Source organism: Equus przewalskii, chromosome 13 (assembly GCF_037783145.1).
Source record: "Equus przewalskii isolate Varuska chromosome 13, EquPr2, whole genome shotgun sequence".
Taxonomy (NCBI): domain Eukaryota; kingdom Metazoa; phylum Chordata; class Mammalia; order Perissodactyla; family Equidae; genus Equus; species Equus przewalskii.
Window position 1 is genome coordinate 72,386,927 of NC_091843.1, and position 11,308 is coordinate 72,398,234.

The following is an 11,308-nucleotide window of genomic DNA, read 5'->3' on the forward strand; positions in this document are numbered from 1 at the left end:
TGTTTTGATGATATTTGGAGTTCCCACAGCGTTTTGTATCACTTTCCCATATTACTTTGCTATTTTGAGGGGTGTGTGTGGTACTTACGTAAGTCTCCAGGGAAAAGAACACTGTACTTGGAGTTAGAAGACCTGGGTTCAAGTTCTGCCTCCGCCACTTACTGACTTTGACCCCTCTTAGGAGGAGAGAGGAGAGACCTCCTTCTCTGTCCTATGGAGACAGTGACTCCTGCCCTACCCAGCTGGCTACGAGTTATCAATTGTAATGTACCTGAAGTGCTTTGTAATGTCTGCAAGTGTCATAAACATGTGTTGTTATAATTATTAGTACTTATTAGATGGTGTTATGGGCTGAATTGTGTCTCCCCCCAAAAAAAGATATGTTGAAGCCCTAACCCCTGGTACGTCAGAACGTGACCTTATTTGGAAATAGGGTCATTGCAGATGTAGTTAAGATGAGTCATACTAGAGTAGGGTGGGCCCCTGATCCAATCTGACTGGTGTCCTTATAAGAAGATGGCCATGTGAAGACAGACACAGAGGAAGAATACCACGCAAAGATGAAGGCAGAGATTGGAGTGATGCATCTACAAGCCAAGGAATGCTCGGGATTGTCGGCTGTCACCACAAGCTGGAAGACGGGTATGAAACAGATTCCCTCAGAGCTGTCAAAAGGAACCAACCCTGCTGACAACTTGATTTCAGACTTCAAACCTCCAGAATCGTGAGACAATAGATTTCTGTCATTTTAGGCCGCCCCATCCGTGGGGCTGTGTTATGGCAGCCCTAGCAGACTAATGTAGATGATAAATTATCTGAAGGGAGTTGTTAGCCCAGGAGAAATGCAAGGAACTTATTATTATACTCTCTTATTTCTCTATAGGCCTATAGTCAACATATCACTTTCATAAACATTATTTCATTTCATTCCCACAACTACCACGTAGCATAAGCGAAATTTTTCTCAATGTAGGTAGAAACTGAAGCCTGGAAATTATAAGAAACTCAGTTGGGCAACATTTTAACCTGCCTCTTTAACTCTTTTTCTTACATCACAGCAGCTTTGTTTAGACCAATTAATAACTCTTCCTGTTATATTTGTGTTTTTCTCAGAGAGATAAGATGTATTTATTCCTCCGCTTTTAGACATATAACTTGCTCCCAACATTATGTCATTTTTCACCCTAGTCACTTTTGCTCTGCTTGGCTCACATCTCTTCTTGGAGTCCTAAGGGTCCTCTTTGAGGCCCAGAAGTTGGAGGTGCTCCCCCTCTGCTCTAGAGAACTGAGACCAGGCTCAGCCTGACCTCAGCATGATTCTCACTCTGGGCAGAAACCCTTAGGCGTGGCAAGAATCCAGAGAGCTTTCACAATGAATATGGTCAGTGGGCCAGGGACAAGGTCTGCCAGTTAATAAGAACTTGGGAACAACTGGAGTGGCCCATGTATCCCCTTCTTCATAAGCCATGCAGACTGTTTTGAGGTTTCTTACACACAGACAGCCCTGGGACTCAGGCTGCTCATCATCCACCACTTAAAATCCCACCCCAATTTATAGGAGGTGGAGATTGCCTTGAGAAGACATTGTCTTTTTCTCAAGGTCACATAGCTGATTAGAGGCAGATTCAAGCATAGACCAGAGATGCCTGGCCTCCACACAGTGCTCCTTCCACGAGCAGGAGAAAAAGAAGAAAAAGAAAAAAGGCTTTGGTGCTTTTCTGCACAATTAAGCTTGAAAGAGCCCTGGATACAGTGTCACAAAATCAGTGGATGTCTGCTCATCATGAATCGATGAACACATGTGGAAATCAGAATTATTTACTGCCTTTAATATAATGTCACCATAATTGTCCTATAAATGATTGCAAGCATTCCGCCTTCCCCTGCTCCATGGATTATTAATATGGCCTAACATTTAACAAGTACTAATAATGCGTGGGTGTTGTTCCAACTGCCTGAGGCTGAGAAGGTCCTGTAAATACTCAGTCTGTCTGTCTTTTTAACATGTGTATCTCTAGTCAAACCTTGTTCATAGGATAGGCATTATCTCTTTTGTTGCTGGATTTTTACTTTTTTGGTGGTTGTTATTATTTGTTTTTAGTGTTACCTATCAATATATCCATGTAGATTTATAAGGCAGAACCACTGGGAATATGTAATATATATACAGGCAATTTAATGAGTTGATAGTGACTTTTACTTGTATAAGTACTCTATTTGTATATCAGTAAATTTGTTCCCACTCAATGTGTCTTATGACTGGAGGATCAAGGTATTTTAAAAATCATTGTTTATTTATGTTTATTTTATTGGATTCAACATGTCAGTTCAAAATATCTGCATTGATGATTGAAATGCCCAAATGCCATTTGCTTTTCTAGTTAATCAGCTACCCAGGAGTCTGCTGCTATCTAAGCAGAGCCCTAAAGATTCAACTGTTCCACCATTGTTCTCCATTAAATATGTCAACTGCGGTTCCTTAGGAAAGAACATTCAATGCACCATGACAGGCTACCGTAGGGGTATCACAACCCATAAGGCCATAGAGTCCCTGCCTTTAGGGAGTTTGCAGCCTGTTCTGGGAGATTAGAGGGGAGAGACCAAAAGAAAACCAACCATCTCAGGTGGTACCTAGAAAGCTCTAGATATATGGCTTAGACAGTAAGAGAAGAGATGTGGGGGAGATCAATAGAGATGAATGTTGGGGCCAGATAATTTTCTTCATGCTTTTGCTTTGAATTATAGACTATTTCTTCCCCTTTGTCTTAATTTTACTTTCTCTGGAATCCAAGAAATGGCAAAAATTTCCTTAGATTTCTTTTTAAGTTTGTTGTCATCTTCTGGGAATTTGTTCTCTCATCTCCTGGAATGTAGGTCACCATCCTGGGCTACAGAAATCCACTTGGGTTCATATTGGAATTTAACAGATCAGAAAAATGATTTCTGTTTTCCATTTATCATGTGGAGAATCAGGTGGGAACAGGTCCCCCTCTTCTCCTTGGATGGCAATATCCATTTATGTGTATCCATTTATGATAATTATTTTTGTGCATACGACACTCATTGCCCTTAACACAGAAGAAGTGTGTCATCTATCCAAATGTCGTATTTTTAAACAGTTTGGTTCCATCGTTCCAAACCTTGTTTGGTTCCATTTTCTCTAAATTATGGCCTCATTGCCATGTAAGCAAATACAAGTTATGGGCAGAATGAAAAGAGGGGCCAAAATACTGTGGTTGAATTATTTGGAATGTATTAAATTCAATTGGCTAAGGAACAGGGAAATTCTTAATTGTGAACCTATTGCAATAAAAATCAGTGGATTTTAATATTTTATCATCTTCATTGTTAAAGGTTCTTTTGAAAAAATGAAAATTCAGTATTTAGATTTTTCTCTTTACATTGACTCTTTTCATTTGTTTGGTCATTTTTCTTCTGTGGTCATGGTGTGTTATTTAGGATCAGAATTATTTTAAAGCTGCAGTGGGTCCTAGAGAGCTTCTGGTCCAACCTCTTCATTTGGCAAATGAAAGTTAACAAAAATCCAGGGACATATGGAACTGACTGAGGTCACACAGAAAATTAGTGGAAGGGCTGAGAGTAAATTTGAAGTGTCCTGAAAACATTAATGGGCACATCAGACACATGACATATGGAATAGAAACTCAAATTAATATGCATCGCCTCTGTGATCCCACCTTTGCCAACTGGAATTCTAGGATCTTTTGGACAATGGGCACGTCTCAATTCTATGCTATATTTCCAATTCCCCAGAGTTGTCCCTCTTTTGTAGACCGTCCCCTGATAAGCTTCAGGGGTGGCACTACAACAACAGAAAAAATTTTCTCATGATTAGTTTATTTAAAAATGTCCTGAGTTTTTATCTTGAAATGTTAACGTATTTATTTGGTTTATTTTGAAAGTCATAGTTAGCTACATCTGGTCTTGTCATATGTCATTCATTGTCTGTGTTGTATTATTTTATTCGTAAATCTACAGGAACCTATGGAGGTTGTTTACAGAGGAGGTGATAACATTGGCTTGCTCCGTCAATCAGAAAGGAATAGGATAGAGAGGTTCATCTTTCTGAGATGGTTTAATACAGTCTGTCTGAAAGCAGAAAATTAGTTTAGAGGGACTCAAAGATCTCATTCAGGCACTTTAATGTGTAACCCAACCATTAAATACAGTAAATAGTTAAAACTGGTTGTAATTTACAGACTTACTTGTCAACATATTCAACTAGATCTGTAGAATTCTTGGTTGACATTTTGGCTGGAGAGACTCTTACCTAAAACAGAGGTCATGGGTTTAAAATGTATCATCAGCTATTTTATAGGGAAATCTTACCTATCTTATCCTATAGAAATATTTTAATTTGAAACAAAATATTTACTATAGATCATAGACCATGAGCCCAGTTAACCATGCACACGCTCCATTTGTATTGCTAGAGACTAAAACCAAAATCAAGTTCTGGGAAGATACTAGAGAGTTGCAGTTCATAGATTTGGTATAAAGTCAGGAGAAACTTTTTGGAAAAGTCAAAGCCACAGATTATTCTTAGATAATTCTTTAATGAACTATCCAAAGATTATTGGCTGAGTCAGTAAAGAAGTCCTCACAGAGTGAATTATTCCTGACATGCTGATTTCCAAGAGAAATCAGCTAATTTTCAAAAACAAAGCCAAGACTAGAAAACTAGTCTATCCAGGTAATTTTGTTTTCTAAGAAACCTGGATGTCAGATTATTATAGTCAATGAGAAATAAAAGTACAGAGCTCAGTTCTGTACATAATTTACTAGTATTAAACAGCTGGCTATATGAACACTTAACTAGTTCAATAAAATGGTACTACTAGAAAGTTCTATTTGCATGAAAGTTCATAATTTTGCAGTATTTCTAGGAGGAAAGAGGATACCAAATGTACTCACTCTTTTGCATATGCTGAAACTGCTTTAAACTCGAATGTTCTTTTATTTTTAAGTTTAAAAACAGGACACAGATTTATCGTCATTTTAAGAGTGTGTCACTGAACTGGATCAAAAGAGAGAGAGTATGAGTGGTATTCTACCTCAGTTTAAAACTTAAGCAAAATATGTTCCTAGGATATTTTTTCTTGGTTTATGTTATCATATACTGTAATGGTGAGCAGAATATGTTAAGACCCACATGCAAGTGGTTAAGGAACTATCCTTCTTACTTCTTAATTTAGGGCCTAAGAAACTTAATTGGGAACCACTCTCCTTTGATAAAATTTAAAAAGGAAAGTCCACTATCGAGGAAGCTAATACAGAACACCTGGCAATAGTCAGGCTCTCCTGCTGGGGCCCCTTGGTGGCGGGCAACTAGAACAGGCCCCAGGCTGCTTAGGATGGAGCTAGTGAGTTGCCATGATAACGCTTTAGACCTCTCGCCACAGGGCTGAGTGGGGTCTGCAATGGTCCTGATGCTCTGAAGACAGGTCGTCCTCTAAAGAGCGGATACACTGGTCCACCAGGCACCCAGGTGTCTGTGTTAGGAAACCATCCTAACTCTGTGAGGAACATGACTGTCCTTCTGGCCTGGTTTGTGATTCACTCCAGTTTCCAGCTCCTCACCTCCTTAATGCCAGCTCTTTTCTTCTTGCATCTCCACCGTTAGCCCTGCCTGTGGGAGTCTGTTTGTGGCATTCCCTCAGCAATTGGGTGGTCCCTGGCCTTATTGGTTTGGCACCTAGTAACCCTTTGTAAGTATTCGTGGAATGAAAGAAATATGAATATTGTCTCCAAGGACCTGAAATTACTGGGTTATTGTCTTCTTTTCTCCTTGTCGAGTGAAAAATTGGACTTCTCTATTGTTTTATTTTTATCAATTTTAAAATCTTATTTGGAAGATCCTAAATAGCATCTTCTCAAAAACACACCTACAACTCACATACTTTTAAAGTGACAAATGTTAAACCTGACGATGGAGGAAAATTTGGAAAAACATAGAAAAGTCAAAGATACAGAAAAATAATTCTCACTTAAAATTCTACTATCTAGAGCAAAAGCCGTTAACGTTGTGGCACATTTATTTCCTCTTTCTATGCATTTTTTTTATGTATTTAGGACAGTATTTAAATTTTTATATCTTTGCTAATTGAGTATAGTAATATTCAATATAGGAGTCAGCTCTGTTTCTACAAGCTAGAACATAATTATATAAAAATTTTCACAAACAGCTTGGTGGTTATTATGGCACTTTTTACATGTATCAGTTTTCACCTGTTTCATAATAACACATTAAAATGTTATGACCCTTTATGGCTTAATGGCCTATAAAATACCTCCATGTATATGATGTGATTTCATTCTTCCAACAGTCCTGTAAGGTGGGAATCACCACCTTGTGGATAACATTAATTACCTTAAGTAACTGAAGTCCTTCTTTGTTACAGAAAGAATTTAAGATGATTATTTTTATAGGTGAGGAATCTGAAGATCAGAGAAGTAACGGATTTGCTCAAGATCATAAAGAAGATGATAATAATTATATTACAGCTATTGACTGAGCCCTTCTTTCCTGCTAAGCCCTTTATCTTACTGGCTGATTCAAACCTCACATCTCTGTATGATAGGCCTAATTAGCCCATTTCACAGAAGAGAAAACAGAGAGGTTAAGTAATTGCTGAAAGTCACACAGTTAGTGTGTGGTAGAGCCAATAGACAGCAAAAATCAGTGCTGGATATTATGCTAGCTTCCCAGTGCTCCTTCCACCACAAAGGCCCCATCTGCTGGTCAGGTCTTACGAGAATACAAAGCGAAGACTACAGACACTGCTTCTTGAATGTTCTTTGTCATTAATGGGGAAGATATGACAAGTACTAATAAAAGAAACATTCTATTTAGCTATTCTCTTTCTCATGTTAGAGATAGTCTCCACATTGAGTTTATCATAGTTCCTTTTGAATCTTCATAAAAAACAATTATTAAATTTTTGTTAATTTTTAGCCCCATGTATTGAAAGTCAGTCCAATGAATGTGTTCATAAATTGAGACCCTTTTTCTTTGCAGCCTGGGCTGGCATCAGTCACTTTGTCAAAGCAGAACAAACAGGAAACGTGAGTAGAGTGAAAAGAAAAACAACTCTTCCAGGACTCCTTAGAACTCTCTAAGCAACACTAGGCTTTAAAGAAGCTGAGCGAAATACTCTATTTTGAATATGAATATCTAAAAGTACTTGCTTTCTTTTCTTGGTCACTGGCTGAGCCAGGAAGGGGGCCATCAGGTTCATCTGGCTGTTCCTCGGCAGTCGGGGAGGCACTTTTGTTTACATCCGTATCTAGGCAACCAGAATGCTGAATCAGATCAGGAACTAGGCAGGGCACGTGAATTTTTGCAGTGGTGGTAAATTTACTTTTTCATTGAGGGCAGTTTTTGTACATATGGTGAAGTTTAAAGGGAAGCTTCCAATTGTTTTCCACTTCCTCTCTTCCCTCCTTCCCTACCCCAATTCTCTCCCAGGCCTCCATCACATCTGTAGTCAGCTAGAAGAGATTATCATCACAAATGCTTCAGGTACTTCCATTAGACACTTAGGAAACTTTGTTGAGATGTGCTCATTTAGATCAAACTGTTCCATAACAATAGGGAATAATTTCTCACCCTGTTGTGCCCAAACTATCCAGGGGTCTTCTTCGAGATTTATTACGGTGTTATATGTAATAAGAAATATAAGTAAGATAGTAAAGAATGAGAAATTTAGACACCTTGAGTAATCCATGAGATAAATACCTGAACTCATGTTGCTCAATTTTCTGGCTTTATTTTTTGTTGACTTGATTTTTTGAAAGGAAACAGAGATTTATTTTTTTTCTCTCTTACAAAGCCAAAATACTAAATAAACTCAATTGCATTCTGACTAAAGTCTTCATGTTTCTGGGGCTTCATCTTTGGGTGGCTCATGAGCATTGTGACTGCAGGAAGGAACTGTGATGTCAATGGGGTTGGCCCTCACATTGTAAGTCTTTAAAGTCCCTAGGATTTAGCAGCTTCAAGGGTTTTTCTTAATGCTCATTCTCGTAAAAATCAGTAGGTCCTTTGCCTCTTTGTCTCATCGGGTGGGGACTGGTTATTTTTAATCTGATGTTTCACACCCTTCCTCAGATTTCACCTTCACAATTTGTTAAGAGACCAGTTTCCAGCAAATTAGACAAAGAAAATGGAGTGCCGCAGTCCTCCCAGATTTTCCTGGAGCTATGCTAGTTAAGGAAGCTGACTCTTCCAGGCCACTAGGGGGAGTGTCACCAACCACACAGCAATGACAGGTGAGGGGGCTCAGGGCTTTAAATAAAGGAAAATATTGACCTTTGGCTTGGGAGAGGAAATTTCGTCCAGTTAGTCGGCTTGTTTCAAAAATATGTGGATTGTTTCATCTCTGAAATATTTTTCTGAGTTTTGAAATAGGAATTTGCTTATTTTGCTACTACTACTTGGCCCTCCATATACAGAAATGATATTATCAGCTGAGTTTTTTTTGTATTTTTACTTTTCAAATTATGGTCCTGAGTTTGCCTTGCTCTGAGGACACACAATGTCAGGATACTGAGTGACTAATTTCGATTGCACAGATAAATACCACCTCTGATTTTTGGCTTCAATGATATGTCTTCCAGTGCTAAACTAAGCCCTTAAAACATAGAGATACATTATTTCATGGCTTGTAAGCAGTCCAAAAGGTTGGTTACACTAAATGTCATTTTATCGGGTGCCAAGGGAGACTGACACACCAGTGACTGAGAGCAGGTGGCTGTGGATGTTCAGAGAGTTGGTTAGGACTCGACTCCTCAACCTACTGGCTATTTACTTTGGGCAAAATTACCTCTCCTCTTCAAGCCTCAGTTTTCTCATCTGCAAAAGGAGCTAATAATATCGATCTCATAAGCTGGTCGAAAGGATTAAATGCTATAATACTCTTAAAATGCTCAGCTGAGTGCCAGGCTGGGAATCCACTAAGAGGTAGCAATTATTTCATAAAGTGGCAATTATCCAAGAAATAGATACAGAGTCTGTGTGAGAAAGGAAAACTGGATTTGACCTTGCTAAACAACTTTTTGTGATTCTTTCTCTCCTTAAATTCAGCTTCTTATCCATAGGATTTGGCTAGAAAAGTGGGCCCCAAGGAAATGAGGGTCTAATTTTCTTGTTCTCTATCTGGCTGCGTGGTTTTTGATATAACAGTACATATAACGTACATGTACCATTGACTTCCCACCTGCCCAAACGTCTATGTAAAATCCTTCCCGGAAGTCAATGCTCTTCAAGGATCCCTCCTAACCCAGCACTGCCAAGACTATTGCCTCACACAAACGAATGATATTCAGTTTCGATCTTAAAAACAACATCATATTCTGATGTTGCTTTAAATATAGGCATAAAGAAATAATCGTGAGTGGGTGGTCAGTGAAGGGGGTTGGTTGGTGTTGATGGTCAGCCAAGACAGAGCTGCTGTCTGTTGTGCACTATACAACCCTAGGGGGCGCCATTCACACATTAATATTGTAGATTTTCAGATTTGTTACAATTTTTTAGGCTTTTGTTAAGAAGATATCTTATTCTAACAAGGTAAGTATATCAGGACAGTTTTCTGACAAGTGGAAGCAAAGGGTCTTGAGGAAGGCGTGCCTGTTTCTAACTCACACAGAGTGCATATGGGCCAGTGGCAGCCCCCACCCTGGGCGTCTGCTGAGTGCCATGTCCTCAGTTCACGGGCTTCAACCAGCCCTGGGCCACAACAGCCAGTAGTCTAGGCAGAGTGTCCTCCTTCACTTCATTTTCTTTTCCTTACCTCCCACCTGTCATCCCTAGTGGCCTTAGGCCATCCTTCTGGAAAGACCTCATTGGGACCCCATGAGTTTCGCACCTTTCCTTGTGCTATTCTAGCCTTACCTGCTCTAGTCTTTTAGTAATCTGTGATGTGTTTAGAATTTAACATTTTAGAAGGTATTCCTCATGTTCCACTTCGTGATTCTTCTGAGGAAGCCAGTGCAGATACGAATATCCTGATTTTATAGATAAAATACAAGGAGGTTCAGAGGGTTCAGTGACTCACATAAGTGGATGGTGAACCTCTGACTGACCAGACTCCAAGTCTTCTGACCCTTGGCCTTGTCCACCAGCCTCCTGGGATGCATCATGCCGAATTCTGCTAAGTTGTGAGTGTTTGACTTCCATTCTAAAGGGGAGCTCATTGCTAAGTGGGTCATTAAGGCTCCCTGGCAATTATATTACATTTCCTTAGTCCATTGCTCTGCTACTGTCCTAATTGACTCCCTGATCTTTTATTCTGACCTCCACTGCCATCACTTCCTCTCTCACCCTATCTCTCAGCTCATGATCTTTCCTTTCCATTTCACCAAGAAAATAAAGTAATCAGAAGGGAATTTTGATGAGGCCACCCACTATATCTATAAACTTATGTGCTTCTGTCTGTAAATTCTGCCTCCTCCTCCTGTTTCAGCAGATGAGCCACCTGGGCACCTCATTCAGGTCCATCTGCTATTGACCTTAGGTGGCACTCCTGCTCACTTATTCAAGGACCCCTCTTCCTTCTTCACTAGATCATTGCTATCAGCATTCAAACATACTTTTTTCTTCTATCCCCCTTAAAACAAATAAACAATCTTCTTTTGATGCTGTATACCTTTTCAGCTACTACTTATTTTTTCCTTTTCTGCACAGGAAAACTCTCTGAAAGTGCTGTTTTTCACTTTCTCTTTCCAATGTCTCTCTTTGCTATGGTCTGAATTGTGCCCACTCTCCCCCGCCCCCACCACCCCGATTCATATGTTGAAGGCTTAACCCCAAATGGGACTGTATTTGAAGACAGGGTCTCTAGGAGGTAATCAAGGTTGAATGAGGTCATAGGGTGGGGTCCTAATCTGTTAGGATTTGTGGCCTTATGAGAAGAGAAAGTGATCTCATTCTCTTTCTGTCTCTGCACACACGCACTGTGTGAGGACACAGGGAGAAGACGGCTGACTGCAGGCCAGGAAGAGGGTCCCCACCAGGAACCGAATCTGTTGGCACCTTGATCTTGGATTTCTCAGCCTCCAGAATTGTGAGAAGTAAGTTTCTGTTGTTTAAGTCACGCAGACTATGGTCTTTTGTTTTAGCAGCCCGAGCAGACTAAGACACACTTGAATCACTAAAATCAGGCTTTCTGTCCCTCGCACCTTCCACTAAAACTGCTCTTGTCAAGGTCCCCTCTGGCCTCTCTGTTGCTAAATCCAGTGGTCGATTCTCAGTACTCCTCTTACTTGCCCATCAGCAGTGTTTGCCGGA

The 11,308-nt window shown here is 39.8% G+C and overlaps 1 protein-coding gene across 1 annotated transcript in view; it reads right to left on the minus strand.

Moving 5' to 3' along the window:
• The window catches only part of FAM81B (family with sequence similarity 81 member B), a 46,107-nt gene extending 37,875 nt beyond the window's left edge, over positions 1-8,232 (minus strand). The window contains exons 1-3 of the mRNA XM_008520995.2: positions 7,760-8,232; positions 7,210-7,307; positions 4,227-4,291 (exon numbers count right to left, since the gene is read on the minus strand). Of these exons, the coding sequence (XP_008519217.2) occupies positions 4,227-4,291; positions 7,210-7,307; positions 7,760-7,769 (173 nt within the window). The 5' untranslated portion in view covers positions 7,770-8,232. The remainder of the gene's footprint in view (positions 1-4,226; positions 4,292-7,209; positions 7,308-7,759) is intronic.
• Positions 8,233-11,308: the final 3,076 nt, after the last annotated feature.